At 40.1% G+C, this 23,708-nt stretch overlaps 1 protein-coding gene across 1 annotated transcript in view; it reads left to right on the forward strand.

Annotated features, from left to right (window-relative positions):
• Positions 1 to 17,867, forward strand: part of LOC149083939 (matrix metalloproteinase-21-like) — a 56,334-nt gene extending 38,467 nt beyond the window's left edge. Inside the window, exons 4-9 of the mRNA XM_089234314.1 lie at positions 1,555 to 1,892; positions 3,231 to 3,408; positions 7,732 to 8,025; positions 10,022 to 10,264; positions 11,491 to 11,669; positions 15,095 to 17,867. Coding sequence (XP_089090440.1) covers positions 1,555 to 1,892; positions 3,231 to 3,408; positions 7,732 to 8,025; positions 10,022 to 10,264; positions 11,491 to 11,669; positions 15,095 to 15,379 — 1,517 coding nt within the window. The 3' untranslated portion in view covers positions 15,380 to 17,867. The remainder of the gene's footprint in view (positions 1 to 1,554; positions 1,893 to 3,230; positions 3,409 to 7,731; positions 8,026 to 10,021; positions 10,265 to 11,490; positions 11,670 to 15,094) is intronic.
• Positions 17,868 to 23,708: the final 5,841 nt, after the last annotated feature.

Below are 23,708 nucleotides of genomic sequence, written 5' to 3' on the forward strand. Positions count from 1 at the left end.
ATTATAATTTCCCACTTTTTTTTTAAATAGGATAAAAAATAACATGCATTCGTGGATCTTTTTCCACTATAAAAATGATAAATACCTATTTCTTGGTATTTTGCCCTATAAAGGGTTAAAACACCGTAAACTAATTTCACTTGTTGCCATCTGTACTCCGAGTCTTCGAGTGTCTAAAAGCATGTGCTCCATAAACTGATTATGATACCTCAAGACAACTTTTTGTGGGCAAAACATTTCTTAAAATGGCAACTAAAACATTAATTTGATACCCATGTGTGTATTTCAAGTGATGGTCAAATTTTCCTAAAAAAATTCATAATTTCATAAAATGGTTCCGGAGCGAACTTTAATTAAATTTTTTGGCAGAAAGTGTTCCAAAGTGATGAAAACAATAATAAATTTTGGGCTAACTGTGTCATTTTATATGAAAAAAGTCATTTTTAAGTCACATTTTGAGCAAATTTCATGCGATATTCCAAACGCGATTGCAAAAAAATTCTATGAATGGAATGTTTTGTTATTTTTACAGTACGTTCAGCTGTTAATAATGCAGGTTGTGAACTAAGATATAAAGGATTATGGTCTGCTCATAAGTTACACTCAAATCTGTTAATGTACGTGGGAATTTTTTGAAATTCCATTTTAAATTTCGTCTGTAAAACACTGTAATTGGATTGAACCAATATATATGAGAGGCTTGCAGATGAACATTGAATTGGGAAAAAGGGCGCCGCGGGTAGAAAAATCAAGTTTGAGAACCATTGCATTAGGGAGTTACGCATAATCACAAATAAAGGAGATAAATTTCAAGTGTTTATCAAATTTACCAACGCCACTTGGTAATTATACATAATCGACGGTAAAAAGGTAATTTTTTCCGTAGTAATAAAATTTATCAAAGACGCTTGGGTATTATGCATACTCGCGGGTAAAAGAGATAAATTTATGAAACTTACGAAGATTATTAATAGCAAGTATGCATAATAACCGATTTATCACATTTACCGTAACATACATTTTAAAGTATCATCCTCAAGGCCAGGATTGCACTGTAAAAGTTTAAGCAAAAGGTCTTTTGCAATCCTGAGAAAATTTCAACCAATAATCCTATTTGATACATACTAGAAAATGTAAGCAATACGCTTATTGGTTGGTTTTTTTTCCCCAAGTTTCCTAAAAGATCTTTTATCAAACTTTTATAGTGTAATACCGGCCTAAGGTTTAAGGCGGCTAAAAATTGGAACTAGTTGGAGAAATGTTGGGCACCCCTGCTCTACGCGATTGGGGAAACGTGAATGTAGTACACACAGGGTGCCCAATACATTCATAAATACTCAGAAAATTCCTTGAAATTGAAGGAACTTGTATATTTGAATGCGGTTTCTTTTAGCACTGTTATTACTATCATCAACATAACTGATGATTAACATAAAAATTCAATTTGTTTCTAGCAGTTCATGGTTCATTTGTTGGAAATAAATCTTTGCCCATTTCGATTAATGTCTCCATTTAAAATTCTCCACATGACTCTGACCATTCTTGCCACTCTAGATTGGCGCAAGAATCGTGAATATCAAAATCTCCGTCGCCAACGTAGAAGTTCCAGGTACAGATACGCAGCAAAATCCGCAGATCCCAACAGACTGACGGACTACGTGCTGTTCGATGAGAGAGCCATCGTCGAGGAACAGACGCCAGAAGAAGTTTCGATCGATAGACGAGCCAAGCTGTACGACATGCACAAGGGCAATCTGGAGAGCGGCGAACACGACAGGAAACGCGAGAAGTACCACGAGATCGCCAAAAGTCGACGTTACAGGCACCGCAAGAAGAAGAGGAAGAAGAAGCGCTCGACGGCCAATGGAGTGGAAGGGCATGCTTTTGTTGCGGTGAGTCCCTTCATGAATTCAGATTTTATTATTATCTCTCCGAATCCAACTCAACAGGGGTATCCCGGAATTCCACCACCAAAATTACAGGAGTGATAGTAGACGTCTAGACAGATAAATTTTCTATAATGGTACACAGGGTCACAACAAACACATTTTGGTGACATAAGAGTTACTCCACTTCAAAAGTCGCCAAAACACAGCACCCTTGTTCACTTTATGAGGAGCGTCTTCTCCCTTCCAGTCACAGGCAATAACAGAAAATAGCAGGGGGAACCATGGGCGAAGATACGGGAGGGGGCGTGGGGGGCATTGCCCCCCCCCAGCGTCAAAGGTGAAATTGACTGATCTAATACATATATGCATATATGAATTGACATCATTAGCATCGTGCCCCCCCCAGAAATAATGGCCATTCCCCCCCAGACTTCCAAGTCTATCTCCGCCTATGCCGTTGACCAACAAAGTCATTTGCGTCGCTAGTTCATCTTCACAGTAGCGACACAGAACTATCTTCCTTACAGTCACGGGCAATTACAGAGAGAGAAAAGTCGCCCTCTAAAGCCCCGTTTACATGTGCAAGATTGGGGGGTCGCTTTGGTGACTAGACCTGGAAAAAAAGGAGGGACGAAGATCCGTCAAAGAGTCTTGTTGAGGAATCTTGTTTAGATCTTTGTTGCGGAATAACGGTGGGTGAATCCGACCTCCTCTCCCATAATCCTTTGTGCCCCGAAAACTACTGTAAGCTCTTTCGTCCCCATAAGGAAAAAAAGTTGTTATGCATAATAGTCAAAAAAGCGACCCCCAATCTTGCACATGTAAACGGGGCTTTCGCGAAAACTACTGTAAGCTCCTTCGTCAGCCATCTTGAATCAACCACTTCCGTTCAATCCACGTAACCAGTGACGAGTTTCGAAAAGAAGGTGGGGGGGGGGGAATACCGGCATAAACTTAACGGCAGGTAAACGGGTTGTAGCGAAAATCCCTGTTACCGGGAACTTCCCGGGATATTTTATTGCACATGTAAACGGGGCTTATGTTGGCATGGGGAGAGGGAAAAGATTATTTTCACTCCCAGGATTACTTTATGACCTTCTTTCCTCCTCCTCCTCCTCCTCTCTTTCTGGCGCTAGTGGCTTAAACTGCTTGTTAACACCCGATAAACAGTAAAATCATTTTCAACCCCAAGTTCTGAAAACTGTTTATCATTGCACATATATCATCTCCTTCATTTTGGTGGTAGAGTTCTAAGACTACCTGTATACTTTTCGAAACTGATTGAGTGATTGATCGATGCGACAATTTCCATAAAGACTTGTTTCATGCATGGTTTTACAGAACGTTGTCACGTGGAGGTTGATAGGATCAGCTTACAGCAATCAGTTGACGATCAACGCGCAGAGAACTGCCCTGTACCTAGCCTTCCGGATGTGGAGCGAAGTGATTCCTCTGATCTTCCAAGAAGACACTTTGTCACCTGTTGATGACGTGGACATCTTGATCGCCTTTGGAAGAGGTACGTGTACCATGAGTCCTTACTCCATAAGTTTCTAGGATTAGAATGTTATCAATGATTAATGTCCATAAGAACATCCTAAGTACGTGATCGTGAAAGCGTATTTGCACGCAAATTCGACAAACTAACTCCCCCCCTGCTTTTAAATATAAACGTTTATTTCATAGTTTAGAGAGAGAACTGTGAATAAAAACCAACATCTTTTGGAAGATACAAAATTTATACGGCCAATGCTCTTCAACCTCTCATTACCTGCGGACCGGTGAAGTTACTTGAACAATTTCACGGGCCAGCATAAATGAGATAAATAGTTCGTGAAATGACGAAAATATAAAATAAAAAGAAGATAGGTGCTGCCACCTAACACATAAAAATAAAATGATCTGCATGAATCATGAAGTAAAATTGTTTGTTGGTATTAAACCGCTTTACAGCATGAAAAATTAACAATATGTGATGTGATACTAATATTTTTATGTTTATACTAGTGGCAATTTTATGCGCCATATATCAGCAGTTAATGTGTTTTTCCTGTTACTTAAAGAAAGTCATTTGGTGGCAACGTAAAAACATATTAGCTGGTATTACACTAGAATTACACCGGCACAATGAGCATAGAAATTAAAATTATACAATGGATATCCTAACAACGTATTGCTCATTTTTAAGATTTTTAAGTTGCACACCAGTTAAAACCAACACAATAAATTTTACTTGATGAATTAAAGCAAATTGTCAGGCCCGTAGCCGGAAATTTCGTTCGAGGGGGGACCACTTGCATTTCGTATACAACAATAGATTTGGCCATCTTTCCTCCCCCCCCCCCTTTTTCCCAGTCATTTTCTCACATTTCGGCAGAGGACCAGATCTCCAAGTCCCCATTCCACGTCCCCCCCCCCCCGCCCCCGGCTACGGCCTCGCAAACAGTGCTGTTTTTATTTAAAAGGTGGCAGCAGGAGTCATATCGATACGTTATGTTCGGGGCAACATAATTTATACTAGGTTTTGTGCCAGAGAACACGAAAAGGTCGTCAGATGACCACATGCCCAGTATTTTGTGCAGGACAGTGTGCCGTTATTTCCCCATTATTTCTATCTGCCTCTCTGGAGGGACGATCGGCCTCCTCTGGGTTCACGCTTGCCTAGGTGTTGCCATCCTTTGGATGCCCATTTCAAAGAAATTCATTTCTAAAAAGAAAGGTAAACAAGCTTGTTACCATTTTACTTGTTACCTTATACCAAGAGGGAATCCCATATTTTTCGTGATATGAGTATTTTTTCCGATACTTCTGCGCAGAGAAATACTTTGGCATAAATACTTTTTTGCAATTTTAGAATCAATGAAAAAACAAGGTTTATTACATGTTTTTAAACATGTTTATTACCTTTTTTACCGATGTTTGCATTTTATTCTTGTGTTTTACATATTGCAACGGGTTATTTCGCAGTTTCTTTTATTTATAGAACGTATCTCTTTTCTCATGTATTTGTTGTTGTTACGCTTGGCACGGGGTGGTTTTTTTTTAGAGGCTTAACGCTTATGGCTTCAAGTGTTAGTCCCTTAGGGCGTCTCGTTGTTGTGTTGTGTCATCTAACACGCCAAAGTTATTCACTTGAGAGATCTAGTGAGTTCCACGAATTAAAATATACTAACTTTAGCTGTTGTGGGAGAAAGAGTGTAAAAAGAAAACAAAAGACGTTTAGGGTTGTAACAACAAGCGTTATTAGATAACACTTTTTTTTTTTGGCGACATATACAATTGGTTTCTTCATGGCATTTGGCGACGATCGTTAATTGTCAGAGGTGGAGTCCTTTAATTGAGTATCTTAGGTCCCATGTTGTTTTCCGCTTTTTATCTCGAATTATCCTTTTGATGGGATTGTTAGCAGATTATCAGATGACGTTCTTAATACGATTGCAGCATGGATTAACGAATAGACTTTCAGTGCTGACAAGTGCATGGTTGCTTATTTTGGTTCGAACAACTCACATTCCACTCAAAAAGCTCCCTTTGCATTTTTCCACAGAGTTATCCTTCTACTCTTCGGAGGCTTAGTCCATCCTGTCCTAGAATATGATGTACGGTTTTGGAGACCATGTATTCAGAAATATATAGACATAGTTGAATGAGTACAGATAGGGCCACTAGAACATGGGCATGCAGGGCATTAGCTTTGAAGAGAGATTTGAGATTCATTGAATATGTTGTCTTTGGAACGACGTAGGAGTTGGATGATATGATCGAAATACTTAAGGTTTTCAATGGGATGGATATGATGAATCATAAAATATTGTTACGTCGACATTTAAATGCTCTGACTCAGGGATGCCAGTTTTGGTTGGTGAGGGACAACTAAAGGTCGTTCGCAGAGTTAGTTTCTAACGGAGTTGTAGATGCATGCAATAACTTACCTTCGGTTGCCGTGAACCCTACCCCCTTCCCCACGATAAACATCTCTTAAACAAAATATAAGCGTAATTGGAGTTTATTAGTTGACTGTAGTTATTTCCGATCAGCTGATTTGTCTGAATTATTCCTAACTTTAGGTTGATGTATTTCGGCTACAACAACCATATTTTTATTGGGTTTTTTTCCAATTTTATTTCGTAATAAAACTTGCACAGTGGAACCTCCCATAACGGACACCTTCCGTTGACGGAAATTTATTTATTTTTTTAATTATGTCGACGGGCCTCTACGTATTTTACCATCAGCCATCAATAGGCACTCTTTGTTAGCGGACAAAATTTTCTGTCCCATGGGTGTTTGTTATCGAGAGGTTCTACTGTATTACCTATTATATTCTAATTTTTTCTTACCTGTCTTGTTTTGTTTTACCTTTTCTCTTTCCATCCCCCCCCCCCCCAGCCACCTTGGGCTATTCGCCTGTTGTGGCTTTAGATATTGTGTGCATCTGTATAAAACTGTCGCAGTCAAGTTGAGTGAACACAACTTCATGTTCAATTGTTGTAAATTTTAAAACCGTCGCCAAAACTACGCTTCACAGCCGAATCTATCAACCAAATGCTAATAACGTCCTTTTCATTTTTGGGGTAAAAGCACTTGCATACTAGGCGTAAATATTTCGGTGTTCTCAAGAGCGTGTGGTGTGTCGCATGGTCCCATGTCTCTTTTCTGTCCTCCTATTTTTTTTTTCTTTTCCAAAGGAATATATTCTTTTTTTTCCTCAGCTTTCTTTCGTGCTTCTTTTCTTTAGATTTAGTATGTATTTGGCCCCACTTCTCTCTGCTTCTATCTTCTTCTCTTCTCACCAACTCCTATATCGGAATTCTTTGACACTTCTTGTTGTATCTTGACACGGAAGTGCAAAAACTCCTTGAAGTAGGGTTTTTTTTTCCTCTTTTACCTCTCCTTTTTGTTTCCCTCGACTCCCAACATCAACAAGGCGAGATGTTTTAGCAACATCTTCTGAAAATATTACTTCAAAGTCTCTTCTACCACAACTTCTTAAGACGGAAGGAGAGAAAAAAAAGACTCAATTATCTTTTTGAGGTGCGTGTTTATTTTATAAAAGCAGACAGATAAAGCGAGATTCCTGTTCTTCTCAAGAACTTATCTTTCGCATGATTGTTCTATTTTCACCCTTGCGTACGTACTGCGACATGCTCGTCTGAGTGACGGTATATACAATGAGTTTTTATGGTCCCCGTCGAATAATGACGTGCGTAATCTTCCACGGCCTTCGCCAGAGAGGCTGCGTAGTCCTTCTTCTTGGCCGTGGTTCAGAGGTTATGTATACACAGCCGCAGACGTACAGCTGTAACTGCGGCAAGCAACGTCAATGCGAAGTGTACTGATCTCAAATCAAATGAGAATTCATTCTTTCACTCTATTGGGGGTGTTTAGTTATCTGATCTCATAGCGCCAAATCCTGGTTGAAATTATTGCATTCTTTGCAAATCTTTATGGCTTGACGGTTCGTGTGGAATTTATTTCATAACTGAACTGCCTCGTCCTGCTCTGATTCCTGCCGACATTCCGCATTAGCCTAAACAATAAATTGTATCGTATGGTTCCCGTATGAAAAAAAAACGTCCGCTTTCATAGGAACAGGGAGGATTGCGCACCCTAGGGCACGGGTTCACAACCTTCGACATACGGGTCAAATGCGACCCACCAAGGAAGGTGGTGAAGGGTGTTCCGATCACCGCCGGCCCGTGAAAGGTGTTCCGATAGAACAGTACCAATAGTTTCGTCTAATATCAATTTTAGTTTTTTTAGTTTTTAGTAATGTTAAAGAGTTAACACGAGTTCATGTTTACATGGATAAAATATTTTTTTCCCTTTTTGTGTATTACAGGAGAGCACATGAACTGCCCGAACCATTTCGATGGTTTCGGAGGCCAGCTTTCACACGCGATCAAGATGGCGGCCAGCGCAGAGATACACGTCGACGATGACGAGCATCTAACCGTCGGTTCGGACCAGGGCACCAATCTAGTGAAGGTTGCTGTCCACGAAGTTGGACACGCCTTGGGCCTTTACCATACTTCCAGGAATTACTCTATCATGTACGCTATCTATTCCCAGGTCGCTCCGAAGAGCAATTTTGAACTTGGTTGGGAAGACAGGAAACTTGTTCAAGACATATACGGTAAAGAAAGAAATCATATTTTGGGTTTACTGACGTTGTTTCTCCTATGCACAGTAACACCCTTCTTCTGCGGACACTAAAAATAGTCCGTAAAGTAGGGGTGACCGTATCAGACGGGGGTTCCTGTTTAAAATGTATTACATAGTATTTGCGCAATAACTGAAATGGTTCTTTATTTGAATACAAATTCTGACAATATGAGATGCGTTTAAAGTCATTGGAAATACAATAATTATTGCATAGTTACGAAATTAAAATTACAAAAGAAATACATTAAACAAAGTTTACATGCTGAAAACTTGCATCTTTTATTAAAATTGACCAATCAGTGTTCGGTGGGTATTACTTTCAAATCCTTCAAAATGTATTTTAAGCTGTGAGACTGAACCTAATGACTTCCCGTCACCGTGCTTACAAGAAAATGTATTTAAAGCCGGGTTTTCCTAGGAGCAGGTTTCCTGTGCCGCGCGCAACGTGATTCACCCAGCGCGACACGCCGTCCACTCACCAGTAAAAAAAGCAGCATGGCTGTTTTCCTACACAGCGCAATACGGCTCACGACAGCGCTTTACGTTGGGCGTTATTGGCTGACTCCTTCTGGAGGAGTCAAATGCGTCGTGCGCCGCGATTTTGCCGATATTCTCTTCACTCTTGTGTGTTTTCTTTTCCTTCCCTTCAAACCGGAGCATGCAGACGACAGAGTAGCTGATGCCAAAGCCATATACTTCATATAGCCGCCCTGATCTGATGCGCCTCGCTAGGAAAACACAAACGCGTAGCGTGATTATGTAGCACGTTTCTGTCGGCGCGAAATAGTTTAATTCGGTTCACGTTTCGCAACAAACCTATTCCTAGGAAAACCCGGTTTAAGATGGTTGGTGCACGATCTTGGCTTCCCATGCTTTCCTATAGGGAAAAATCTTCTTTCTTTAAGGAACATTTAAAAATTTTCTATTCACTTGGGTACTCACAATTTGTTTTTCCCTCAGATACTACGTATCAATATTTTTATACAATTTAACAAGAGCGTTTAGGATTTTAACTGTTGGGTATTCTTTTCCCTAACTTCAACCACATGCAGCTTTTTCAAAAATCCACCGCAATTTTCTCCTACTGCGCCGTAAAATTTATTTGAGTCATTTGTTTTATGAGAAATTTTCTCGTTTAATACATAACACCGGTAGTAGGTGTGTTGTACTTGCACCAGTACTTAGTGTTGAGAGACACACACATCAAGTTTCAAGACATTTGGACAAATGGCATTGTAAAAAATTTTCCTAATCTGCCAAAAAAACTCAGTTTTGAGAAAAGAGCATATTAATGTAAAATATGAGCATATATAATGCCTGAAAGCAGTTTATATCCAAATCTGCTAAAAAAATACATCTGGTATAGTTTTAAAAAAAAACTTGATCACAGAACGCAGAAAAGTATTTGAAACTGGAAAATTCAATCAACACATTGAATTCATTTGCAAGTGCACGAATTTCAATTGTACATTTTTTCCCGTATTCGAGACATCAGTTTTTTTCTCTGAGTGACGATTTCTAGAGCTGGCCATATTGAACAGCGTGGAATCATGTGTAAAATATACGAGCACAAACACTTAGTTTCAGATTGTAAACTGACATCAGAATTGCCGATCATTAATAAGCACCAAAGCAGAATTTCATTAAAAAGTAGCCAAATATTAAAAAAAGTTGATCAAATATTAAAAGTTTTGCTGCCATCTAGTGAGCGTAATTCGAACCACAATATTAGCTGTTGGTGTCCGCACAGGGGTTTCAGTCCAATGGAACGAATGGTGAAAATTGTGTCCGTGGCCACATCTGAGGAGTGACCGCTAAACAGGGGGGTTGGAAATACATTATTTAAATAGGATTTTTCCCTGTTGTATTTTTATTTATCCGTAAAACAGGGATTTTACTGTGCGTTAATATACGGTCTATCCATCCGTCTTCTATTATTTTTATGGAGCCTGTATTCTCTCTCTCAGGTGTCTGCAGGCTCCGATTCAATACAGTTTTCGACTGGGTACGAAGAAGACCAGACGGCAAGAACATATACAACACTTACTTCTTCCGGCGCCACCACTATTGGATGTACGAGAACAGGGCGAATCGTACGCGGTATGGTGACCCTCTAGTCATCGCTCCAGAATGGAGAGGGGTCCCCGACAACGTCGACGGTTACGTGCACGTGTGGGACCACATACATGACATGGCGTTCTTCTTTAAAGGTACGTGTATAGTATCCATGTTACGGTACAAATGTGATAAATCCGGTTATTTTACATATTAACCGGTAGTTACGCATATAATCGCCGAGCATTTTGGTAAGTTTGATTACATTTTACTAAATTTATCACTTTTACCGGCGATTATGCACATTACATAAGTGTCGTTGGTAAATTTAATAAGTTATAAAAAATTGCCACTTTTAGTGGTGATTATGCATAATACCCAAGCGTCGCGTCGTTGGTGAACATTATAAATCGTACAACATATGGTCATTCCCATGCTTGCACACTCTTTTGGACATTCACATGTTCACACACTCTTCAATTCACTCTTTTGGTCGTTCACTGATATGGTTCCTCGCTCAATAGGTCAATCTCCATGATCATTCACATGATTGCAGAAGCTCTAGGTCATTCTTTCGGTCATTCCCAAGCACACACACTCTCAAGGTCACTCTTTTGGTCATGACACTGACATGTTTTCTCACTTTATAGACCAATCTCTATGATCATTCCCAAGCACACACACTCTCAAGGTCACTCTTTTGGTCATGACACTCACATGTTTTCTCACTTTATAGACCAATCTCTATGATCATTCACATGCTTGCACATGCTCTAGGCCACACTTTTGGTCACTCAATGACCCTGGTCCCTCGCTCTGTTGGTCCCCACTCACACGCTTGCGTCGTTCCCATGCTTACAGATTCTCCAGGTCACTCTTTTAGTCGCTCACTGACATGGTCTCTTGCTTTATTATACTACACATGATAATTCATGCATGTTTTGTATCATTCCATCGCGGCGCGATCGTGAAATTTTTTATCATTATATCGGGGGTTCGACTATATTTATCCCTTATACTAAACTCATTTGTAATTTTGTCATATTTATTTACTTCACCAATTACTCTAGGGTATTATGCATAATCGCAGATAAAGGCGATAAATTTCAAGTACTTATCTGATTTACCAATGACGTTTAGGTATTATGCATGACCGTATGTAAAAGCTCTGTTTGTTTAGCATTCATTTTTACCAATGACGCTTGGGTGTTATACATATTCGCCGGTAAAAGAGATAAATTTATTAAATTTACCGAGACGATTAGTAATTACGCATAATAACCGATTTATCGCATTTACCTTTACATCTGTACGCGAATTCACATTTGATTACGATTGTATGTGTATTCTGACAATCATCTCATTTGATGACCCTTCGTAGGAGATCGTGTCTGGATGTACGACAGTAATGAGGACAGGGTCGATACAGATTTTCCGAAGAATATTTCAGAAATGTTCGGGTCTGTTCCTGGCTCACACTACCCGAGTATTCCGGGACATATAGATACCGTTTTCTTCGATAAGCGAGACGGTAACCTGTACTTCTTCAAGAAAGATTTGGTAAGGCCGTCACTCGTACAATTTATCTTGTTTTTTTCAGAAATGGCAACACAATGCTGCAGAAACGCTGCAACGAAGTTGCTTATACAACAGGTTAGTTACATAGCTTGCCAGACTCGCCATAACGCATGGGATCATACGGGGGCTACCAGGAAACCTTCCATTGCATGGGGGGGGGGGGAGGAGGGCTCATTACCAGAGGTGGATTTACGATTCTTCCTCCCGTGGGCTACGCGAATTTTGCCGCCATTCTCCCATTCTGGTCTGATTTCCTTCACCACAAATTTCTCGAATTCGCCGCCTTGTGTTATAAAACGCTTTGCCCCCCACTCTTGCAAATACGACTGCGTGTTCAAGTCACTCTTTTGGTCACTCACACGCTTGTGTACTCTTTTGGTCATTCCCTTGCTTGCACAGCAAAGGAATTTTAAGGCGTTTTTATGCTTTTATTCTTTTGGACATTCACATGCTCACACACTCTCCAATTCACTCTTTTGCTCGTTCACTGATATGGTCCCTGGCTTTATAGGTCGATCTCCATGATCATTCACATGATTGCACAAGCTCTAGGTCATTCTTTCGGTCATTCCCAAGCACACACGCACTCACTCCCAAGGTCACTCTTTCGGCCACTCACTGGCAAGTTTTTTCGCTTTATATGCCAAACTCTATGATCATTCACATACTTGCACATGCTCTAGGTCATACGTTTGGTCACTCAATGATCTGGTCACTCGCTCTGTTTGTCCAATTACACGCTTGCAGCGTTCCCATGCTTACAGACTCTCGAGGTCACTCTTTTATTCACTCACTGATATGGTCTCCTGCTTTATAGGTCAATCTCTCTGATCATTCACATGCATGCACATGCTTTCGGTCACACTATTAGTCACTCACTGATCTATTCCCTCGATCTGCGGGCCCTCTTTTTGGTCATTCACGTGCTTGCATATGCTCTAGGTCACTGTTTTGTCATTCACGTTCTCGCAGATAATCTGGGTCACTATTTTGCTCACTCACATGCCTGCACACTCTTTTAGTTACTCACATGAATACAAAACTCCATAGGTCGAAGTGGATTTATGAGTTATTATCTATAGCCCGCTAACCCCCCGACCATAAATACTCCGTTGCTCATTACAGTGTCTCCAAGACAGAGCCAGTCTATGTCCCAATTTTTGTGTGCATGAAAAACCATGATTTGGAGCTCTCCACCACCATTCATAATGGGTAGGCCTGGAATTTTACCTACGGAGATATGCAATATTAATTACTATATGAGCTTATAGATAGTGACACTGTCGTTTTATTTCACTACTTTTTTTTCTATGAAGCCATACAATAAGTCCTCAAACGCTTTATCAGCTTGAATAGTTTATCTATTAGCCATTGTCCGTTTGATACATTGCGGGGAAGTGGCTTCAAACTCCACCCTTCAATTTTGTCATGCAATTGCTAACTATTGCGAATCCATCGTTTTGTGATTTGACCCATGCTTGAGAATGGCTAATATCTCCCAATGTTTAAAAGACTTTGCGGGGGACTGAGGCGCCATCTGTTAGCCAAAGCAGCAACTAATTCCGCAAACCGGCGTGGTTTAAATTCCACAGACCTGCTCTTTCAACGTACTCCTACTTGCTTCATCTTTCTGTCCCCCCTCACTGTTATGTCATTTTGAAGTTAGGGGAGTCCTTTCTGAAATACCCCCGTGAATGACTTTTTAACCTGTTTTAATTTTTGGTGAAATAGACCTGGTGCTTTGCGTGCCAGACCAGAGCGCACCAAAAACCCACCCTGCCTTCCCTTTTCCGATTGTTCATCACATTCGTGGAGCGAATGCCAAAATTCATAGTTTGGGATGCATGTGAAAGGAAGTAAAATTAAATTTTTATTCACATTATGGCGCTGGGGCTGAATATTCTTTCTATTCCTAAACTCTTCAGACGACTCTTCTCTTTGACCTTTTATGCAACCCCTCCCCCCCCCCACCATATTCATTTTTGCTGCCTTTGTGGTATTTTACTGTGTGTGCGCGCGCAGTTACACTTGGTACTCGCTCCTTAGGCCGGCCTTGCTTCAAGGACTCTAGAATGATTGTGGGTGCAACTGTATTACCTTAAAAAAACAGCAAGATTGGTGAAAATTATTCTGAGGAGGCCACCACGATGTGGTTCCTCCATCTTAAGAGCTTAAAGTAGGTGTCGGGCGAGTACTTCCAAGGCACATCAAAACTATTTGAAGGATTAAAATCACATGGACGTGAGTTCGGGGAGTACGAGAGGTGATGGAGCATTTCCCAACCCCAGAGTGCTGCATGCACCCGAGATTTTTCGAGTGTCCTCCGTTGCTTAGTCGGAAAATTCACCAACAACAATTTACCACCAGTAAAATTCACCGAATGGAAAATTCATTGACAACAGTTCGACATGAGTGAATTAATGATCTAGTGAGCAACTGAACCAATGAGTGAATGAATAAGCCATTGAGTGCTTGAGTGCATGAATGAACGAGTGAATGAATTGTCGAGTGAACCGCTGAATGAATGGTAGAGTGAGCAAGTGAACGAGTGAATGAGTTCACTCACTCACTCACAGGCCACTCACTCAAAATGTTGCTCACCATGTCACTCAATCACTCTCTTAGTAGGTCGATCACTCACTTGATCTCTAGGTCGTTCATTTACTCTCACTAGATCTCTAGGTCACTCACTTACTCACTCACTTTGTCATTCACTCGCTAGATCACTTATTCTATCATCAACTCACTAAGTTGCTCACTCAATCACTTGGTCACTCACTCACTCGATCACTCACTCTTTCACTCACTAACTAGGCCCTTCACTCTGTCACTCACTAACTAGGCCCTTCACTCTGTCACACATACTCAATCACCAGGTCAAGAACTTACTCACTAGGTCACTCATTCTGTCACTCACTAGATTACCACTGGGTGAATCTTCCTAGTTGTGAATTGTTGGCTGTGAATTTTCCGTAAATCCACTCCATTGATGTCTTTCACCCAACTTGTTACTATCCAGGTGATGCAGATACTCCCGAAAATCTATAGAAGTCCTTTATACTGTGGGGCTGGACACTGCAGGGCTGCACAACCTCTCGAAAATTCAATTTTTATTCAGCTCTGGCACTTCTACTCTGAAAATGTCATGACCGCATTCCCTCAGAAGTCTTCATTCTGGTCGTCATTGCGCATGAGCAAATAGTGAGAAGGGAATGTCCATTTGCTCTGAAGCGTAGGGGAGGTATGTAAATAACCTGTGTTATAAACCTTTGCGTGGCGTCTCTGCAACAATGTTGTCACTGTTGAAGAAAACAATAATCACGTAAGTCAAACGTTGAGGTTCATGTAGTTTTTTTTGTATTCCGAATCATACAACTAAAATAATATCGTTAATTGTATCTCGACAGGTTTACGCATACGACGTGTCTCTCGGGCCCCAAGGATGTTGCCTGCCCGGGTACCCGAGGCCGATAACCGAGGAGTATCCCAGCGTGAACGAGAAATCGGCTCTCCCATCGCATCTAGACGCGGCGTACTTCTCGTACACGGACAAAGTGATGTACTTCTTCAAGGGCGACAAGTACTGGGAAAACGTCGCCTTCAATCCGATGGACAGGAGGAAAACGAATAGAATCATCGGTCCTTTCCTGGTACCTTCTAAATGGTTCGACATTTGCGACGTCGATCTTTAGATCGGCAAGCCATACACTCACGCAAGTACAGAGCATGTAGGAAATCCAGTGAAAAGTTCAGGAATAATGACGCGCTCCTTCAAGGAACTTGATTCGTGATTCCACAGACGTATATCTCGAATAGGTTTTTGTACTTTTATACTGTTCTCGAAGGTATCTGTGGACTGGATAAGGAAGCTGTATCACGCTAAATATATAGGTAGGTGTCCCAGAACTCTACCGATAAAATGAGAGGGGGATGATAATAATGCACACACTCCAAGACAAACAAACTACCAATGGAACCTAAGGTCACAACCCACTTATTCGGTGATTACGTGCATAGCCATACTTCAGAAGTTGCCAAAACTGACAACCCTGCTCACACTATGAAGGGCGACAGGGATATTTCTTCCTTCCAGCCTCACCAATTACATAAAAGAAACAATGTCCCTTCTTTTTATCTCTAAGGCGCCTAGAAAAGGGAGCGTAATAACACTGACGTCACGCTTCGCTCAAAGATGGTGGATGAGTCTGCCTGGGGTCTGAAGGAGCTGTATCTCCAACGGTATTATACTATATGTATGTGGGTGGAAATATTTTCCCCCGTCTCTCTCACTCGAAGAGCTACTTTAAGACCTTTTCCTCTCTTTTTTTTGTCGCCATTGGCTTAAATTGCATGTGAACACCCACTGACCAAAAATAGTCATTTGTGACCCCAAGTTCCATTCCAAAAATTGTTTATCGTAACATTTGCAACTCTCATTGTGACGGTATAGTTCTGTGACACCCATAACAATGTACAGGGTGTCACATAAATTCGTAAATAGTTTAAAAACCGCAAAAATTGAAAGGAATTGAATGAGGGAAGGGATTGAATGTTGTAATTTAAAGAATTCCAATGCGGTTTACGAAGAGTTAATTAAGTTAAGATATTCTCACGAAGAGTGAGTTGTTTTTTTTTGGACATAGAAAATAATTAATTCAAATTTTTGTTGATAGAGGCCGCTGAAAGAAAGGAAATCACTGGAATGCAAATCAGAGTCCTACAAAATGCAGAGTGTACGATAAACAGCTCATTTCCGAATTTTCCGGTTACTGGTGCTTACATAAATTTTTCATCGCGATGTTGGCATTGGTGGAGAAAGCACTGTCGGTAAAGTTGTTTAACCTCAACTACGAATCACTGGCTGAAGCTTTACGAACATTTTAGACACAGAGGAGATTGAAGAAAGGTTTGGGTTTTGACTTCTGTGGTTTGCTTTCGCGCATTGCTCTCTGTCGATGAAAATTCGAACTGTTTACGAATTTATGGGCACCCTGTATAATGCATGCTTGTATGTACGCAATGCTAATTAATTTCCTTTGAGAAAAGCCGCATGCTATTCCAAAAATGGGATTTATAACATTGGCCTTATATCGGAGGGGTATAAGCTTCCAAAACGCTTTACATTGGCAGGAGCCATTATCCCCCTACCTGGTTCTAACTTCCGCATGGACAAGCGAAGCATTTCGCTCCGCTAATGCCCGCTTTTCCCGGATATCTTAGACTTAGATCATACCTTGCCTTTACATTTGCTGCAACACGCTTCAAAAGAGACAAAATCTTCACCATGCGTTTCTAGACAAGTTTCAACAGGAGAGAGATGGATGGGCAAAAAAAGCCTACGTCCGCAGTTTGTTCTGGGGGGTGGGGGTGAAGACTTCTTCTGTAATGATAAGAGATAACGTACTAAAACGGAGTAAACTGGAACAGAACTCCCCGTGTAAGATTGGCTGAAAAGAAAAATGCTGTCGTGAGCAATTCTGGCGTATTCTGGTGGTACTAGATTCAACTGATATAACTCCCTATTCTCCAGCTTTACCATGATGCCGTTCTGAGGACTTTTCCACTCTTAAGAGATTAATCTGATAAATATCAGCTTTGAGAAGCAAAAATATAGAAAAAAATCCCCAATCGATTTTATTCCATTAAAAGTATTCAAGTGTCACCTCGTGTAACTCTCACGCCTTTTTGCTACAAGAGTCTATTTAGACTGAGACTGAAACTTTTAGAGCTGATTCCAGACAGCGCTGGGCAGAAATAACAATGATTAGTGGTGTCCTGAGGATTGGCGAAACCGGTTCTGGGACCCTGTATTGAACAGGAACCCGGCAGATACATTGAAGACTCTCACTGATTGGGAACTGTGGATAACAATTCTGAATCTTGAATAGTTCTGAAATGATTTTCTTTAGTTCATAGTTTTAATTATCTCTGAGATTTGTTAGTTTTTCCATTAATTCTGGATTTTTGTTGATTCTGAAATTAATTCCTTCATTTTAACTCGAATTTTCATTGATTTTGAAATTATTTTTTTCCCCTTCAAATAATTTTAGTTATTTTTCCCTCGCGCGTTAATTTAAAAATCTCTTCTTTGAATTATTTCTTTCGTTAATTCCAATTTTCATTAAATCTGAAATCATCATCTTTATTAATTCTGGCATTATTTTCCCCTTCATTGATTATAGAATTATTTTTCCTTCATCAATTAATAAAATCATTTTTTTCGATAGTGTTAGAATTATTATTAATTAAAATTTTTATTAAATTCGAAATTATCATCTTTATTAATTCTGGAATTATTTTTCCATTTATGGAATTATTTTTCCTTCATTGATTCTATAATTATTTTTCCTTCATTAATTGTCAAATCACTTCTTTCATCCATTGATTCTGAAATTATTTCTTTCGATAATATTGATACAATTTCCTAAATCAATAGCGAATTTTGATCAAATCCAGAATCATTTCTTTCAATTAAATCCAAAATCATTTCTTTCAATCAAATCCAGAATCATTTCTTTCAACAATCAAATCCAGAATCATTTCTTTCAATCAAATCCAGAATCATTTCTTTCAATCAAATCCAGAATCATTTCTTTCAACAATCAAATCCAGAATCATTTCTTTCAACAATCAAATCCAGAATAATTTCTTTCAACAATCAAATCCAGAATCATTTCTTTCAATCAAATCCAGAATCATTTCTTTCAATCAAATCCAGAATCATTTCTTTCAATCAAATCCAGAATCATTTCTTTCAACAATCAAATCCAGAATCATTTCTTTCAACAATCAAATCCAGAATAATTTCTTTCAACAATCAAATCCAGAATAATTTCTTTCAACAATCAAATCCAGAATCATTTCTTTCAATCAAATCCAGAATTATTTGTTTTGTTATTAATTATTTCCTTTATTAATTCAAGTATTTATTTTTCCATAATATGTTTTTTGCTCCCAGTCACTTTGAGAGTACTTCACCCTGCCATATCTAGAGGAACTTTGAAGGCACTTCCCCCCTGCCCCCATGAAATGCCGTGACACACCCCGTGGGAATCACGCCCTACCTTCAATACAATAATATACGTAATGACTCGTTGTATCGGGTAAACAAAAAAGACTGTGATTATACTTCAAAGGAAAAAAAAAACCCGTAAAATTTCCTATATTTGTTAATTATCAGTCATTTATATATTTGCTTAATTAGTTACGATAATGTTTATAGTTGTGATATTTAACCATTGACGTCGCTTTTTATTATTTCATTAAATATATATATATATTTTGTGTATATTTATGACGGGACCTCGCGTATGAGGTCGACATATATGTGTTGTATGCCAAAGCTTATCATTCGTGTGGCAGTTAGTCAAATGTCTGAATACTGTGTGAATAATGTGACGATAACTCGACGGAGAGGACTTACACGCATGCGCATTCGTGACGTGCCAATCTAATGTTATAGGTCGTAATATTCATTAAACTATACAAGGTGTTTCTGTAAAGACAACACATAGACTGTTGATCGAGAATCTTTGCTTGGAGTTCATGAAAAATATCCATTGAGGATCACGTACACAAGGTTCATTCTTTCGACCTGTTTATCTCGAGCACGAGCACCCTTGAGTGCTCAATACTTTCGCAGGAAATGGCTACTTTCCACAAGGAAAAGTTTGAGCCTGTTAAAAAAACTTTGCATGTTAAACTTTGAGCGGCTAAAAATATAGTCACGCAATTAGTCGCTGTGGTGGTCGAGTGGTCATATTGACGAACTCGCATCGCGAGGATCCGGGTCCGAACCTCACCGTCGCCACAGTGGACGACGGCTGAAGTTGGTTTTTCTGTGGTTCCCAACTTCGAGGCACAAATGTTAGCCGATCTTCCAGTTGAAAAGGTCCTGCCGCAGAGAGCAACAGACCTGCAACGGTATACTATTCAATCGCTACTTTTCATGCATAATTTTAAAAAAAATTATGGTAGATGGCAGCACTACAGGAGAGATGCAAACGACAATCAATGCTGATTCCTGTTTCGAATTTGCCTCCGGAACAACAACCAACGCTCCCAAAACAAAAAAGAAGGGATAGAGAAAGAAAAAAACCTCTCGCGCCCTCTTGCTCCGGGCAAAGTAATAAAACTGACCAGACTCTGTGAACAATCTTTATAAGCGAGAGAGACGGGTCGATATTTTAGCGGTTCTGTTTTAGTAAGGAAAAATTATTGTGATGATGTTTTCTCTCAGTATAGTGGCGTCATCTGTTGTGTAAATCTGAAAAAGTGACGCCATCAAGAGAGTACCCGTGTAAAAGTCCTCCTTTCTCAGTTTTCAAATCTGGTAATTCTAGTCACCACTCATTCGAAATAACAGCAAATTGCCCAATGGTCAGAGACTGGTTTGGAAGTCCTATTGCCTTTCTTCCTAAACCAACTAATATGATATTATATTTGCAGCTCCTTTCTCTCTACAGACGTGTAGGGTCTTCAAGGGTTGATATCGCCCCGCTTTGGCAACGCTAGAGCAAGAAATGTGGGTCAGAGCCGAAACTAGATACTTTGTCAGCCTGGGCAAGCATGCATTTGGGTTCCCCCTTGTAATATTGGAGAAGAGGTTAAAGGATGAAATTTGAGCCTGTTCCTCACATCCTGGTTCGGTGTCCGTTACCCTGACCCACCTGCTCACCCCTAGTTTTGGCCCTGGCAGAGGCGCATTTATTGTTTTGCCACCTGCGGGCTAAACGAATATTGCCGCCCTTTCCCATTCTACTTTAGTTTTCTTGACTACTCTCTTCACCACGCTGTGTTATAACCAGCTTGGTCTCACTCCCTCTCCTGCAAGTGCACCTGTGTCTCGGAGTCACTCTTTTAGTCACTCCCATGCTCTCACACTCTCGAAGTCGCTCTTTTAGTCATTCGCATGCTTGCACACGCTCTAGAACGCGCTTTTGATTGCTCATTGACATGGTTCCTTGCTGGGTCACTCTTTTGATCATTTACACATGCTCTAGGTCTTTTTTTATTTTGGTCATTCACACGCTTGCACATGATCTGGGTCACTCATTTGGTAATTGAAATACTTTCACACGCTCTGGGTCACTCACTGACCTGGTCCCCTGATCTACATGCTCAGTAGGTCATTCGCATGCTTGCACGCATTCTAGGTGACTGTTTTGGTCCTTCTCAAGCTTACACATGCCTAAGTCACATTCTGACCTGGTCCCCTGACCTACATGCTCTGTAGGTCATTCGCATGCTTGCACGCATTCTAGGTGGCTGTTTTGGTCCTTCTCAAGCTTACACATGCCTAAGTCACTTTCTGACCTGGTCCCTCACTCTGTAGGTCATTCTTTTGGCCATTCACATGCTTGCTCAAGCTCTAAGTCAATGTTTCGCTCACTCTCGTGCTTGCAAACATCTTGGTCACTTTTGCGGTCACTCACTCACCTTGCTCCAAGCTGTCTGGGCAGAGCCGGATTTATTGAGGGCCATACAAACTTTTGCTGTGCTTATCCACATTCCACTAATTTTCTTGGCCAATCATTCCTCGGATTTGCCGCCGTTGTGAACTTTCCGCACTGGGCTATAGCCCACTAAGCCCCCTGCATAAATACGCCACTGGCTCTGAGTGGTTATTTGGGCATTTTTTTTGTACACAAAGATTCCGAGCAAAGATTCTGACTCATCAGAGTTTTATGTAGAATCTAAGAAACACCCTGTATAAATCGAGATGTAAATACGTGTATCAACAAACTCATATTTTCCACCTTTTTAAGCACCTGTTATGCGTTTTCTTTTTAGTCCAAACTTTTTGTGCACAAAACTTTTATTGCCATTTTTGCCATTTCAATAGTTATAACGATTTCATGCTTCATTTTATGCACTGTTTTTTTTTTTTTAAATCCTCTGAGAAATAAAAACTTACATCCACGAGTGTTGCTTTTTTTCTTCTTTTGTATGGATGACGAAACGAGCGCGAAAGTGTTCACGATACTTAGTTGCGAAGTAGGTGGCGCTTCAGACGTTAATCTTTGATTATTTCGTCTAGATGTGTCATTGACGGAACCTCTCACACTAATGTCGGGATATTAATTAATGTACTGAGCTCTTGAAACTGTGGCTTCGTCTCGAGAGTCTTTTGCCATATCCTTGACCTTTTATGAGGCGTCCGAGAGTGTCGACGGCTGCGGTTAGTAGCGAATTCGAAGCCGCTTTCGGATGCTGATTGATTGGGAATTCTAGCCTTGGCGTCATTCCAATGCCGCCCTGACCAGACGCGGGACCAGGTGCGTCTCAATAATTTTGGGGCAACCAAAAATGTTTAGGGCTCACTTTGCCCTGATTTTCTGGGGGGGGGGGGGGATCGACATCTATTATTTCGGCCTGCACAGAAATGTTGAGATCCGTACAGGGAATTTTGCAAAAACAGAATACAATATAGATAAATACAAAAAATTTATGAAAATTCAGCATTGAAAGTAATTTTAAACTGATGAGAGAAATAATTCCCGCAACTAATGAAAACTTTAGGGCGTAAAAATATTTAGATTTTGTGACGCACTGTATTTTCACTCTCAAAACTGTTACAGGGTAATTTTTGAACGCCTTTTTTGAGCATTATTTATATTGGAATCATACTCCCCTACGACTCCTCGCAGTTGATGAGATGAAGGCAGCGTTAACACTTACTAAGGACACCCTGTATATTTCATTAGTTGCTCAAAAATATCTTCATCCGCGATTCCTATACAGAATTCAATTTCAAACAAGCTTCGTAGGAAAAAACGGGTCATTTTTTATGAAAATTCGGGGCGTTACTAGGACAGTAGTTCTCAACCTTGGGAAGCGCACGACGACCCGCTTGATTTTGTGAGTAGAAGGCCCGGTCATACACACGAGTGATGAGAAATAAAGTGGGGGGGAATGAAACATTGAACCGCTCACGGCCCGGGGAAAGTTGAGAAACACAGTCTCTAGGTGTAAAATGTGGTTTATATGGTCACGCACACTAAGAATAGAGCTGTACACTGTACTTAGTGGCACTAAAGGAGTATTTAACTCAGTCCAGCCAATTAGTATCTTACACAAGATGAACCACTGAATTGTGATTGATTAGCCGGTTGGGTGGCACGTATTTATAGGCCGTTCTACCGGTCTTATGAGCGGGTACCCTTAGGGGGGGGGGGCTATGGTTAAATAAATAAAGAGTTAAATAAGACGTTAAAGGAATATGTAAAAGATTCTAAATATTAGAACTCTGCCTCCAAAAACGACTGACGAACGAACGTATCTACGTCCCTCTATATAAGTTACGGTAAATGTCATAAATCGGTTATGAAGTAGATCATCCTACATGCACCCATTGTGATGATGCATAATACCCAATATGATGTACGTAATATCGGGGGAACAATCGCAAAATTTGTTAAATAAGAGTTTATTGTATTGATGTTCGACCGTGAAATTAATTATACGTTGGGGGTATATTGTACCCGGATATGATTGTGGAATTCGTTTAAATAGGAGTTTCTTCACATAGGGTCTGATCGTATATGCACAAGAACTTGTAGAAATTCATTAAATCGAAGAATTTGTTAAATGAGTATTTGTTATATCGAGTATGATCGCAAAATTTGTTGAATATTTTCGTTATATCGAAGTCCGTTTCAGAATTTGACTTATTTTGGGGATGTTCGTGAAAACTTGCTAAATCAGAGTTCATTATATCCGGTCCAGACTCTGGCTCACAAGTACGGTCATCTAAATAATAAATCTTATCACGGCAATATGGGACCGATTTTTAATATTTATGCCAATACGAAATGTCGATTATGCATAATTACCGGATGAATTTAGTGTGATTTATCATGTCCACCAACGACGCTTGGGTATTATGCATAACTGCCGGTAAAATAGATAAATTTAGGGAAATTTGTCGAATTTGCCAAAATGGTATTTTTTATACGGTTTTATCACATTTACCGCGTAACGTATACAGACTGACCAACGTCCCTTCTATTTCTTAAGATG

Source organism: Pholcus phalangioides, unplaced genomic scaffold, assembly GCF_987345545.1.
Source record: "Pholcus phalangioides strain wild (caught in Gottingen) unplaced genomic scaffold, Ppha-v1.0 ptg000008l_1, whole genome shotgun sequence".
Lineage (NCBI taxonomy): Eukaryota > Metazoa > Arthropoda > Arachnida > Araneae > Pholcidae > Pholcus > Pholcus phalangioides.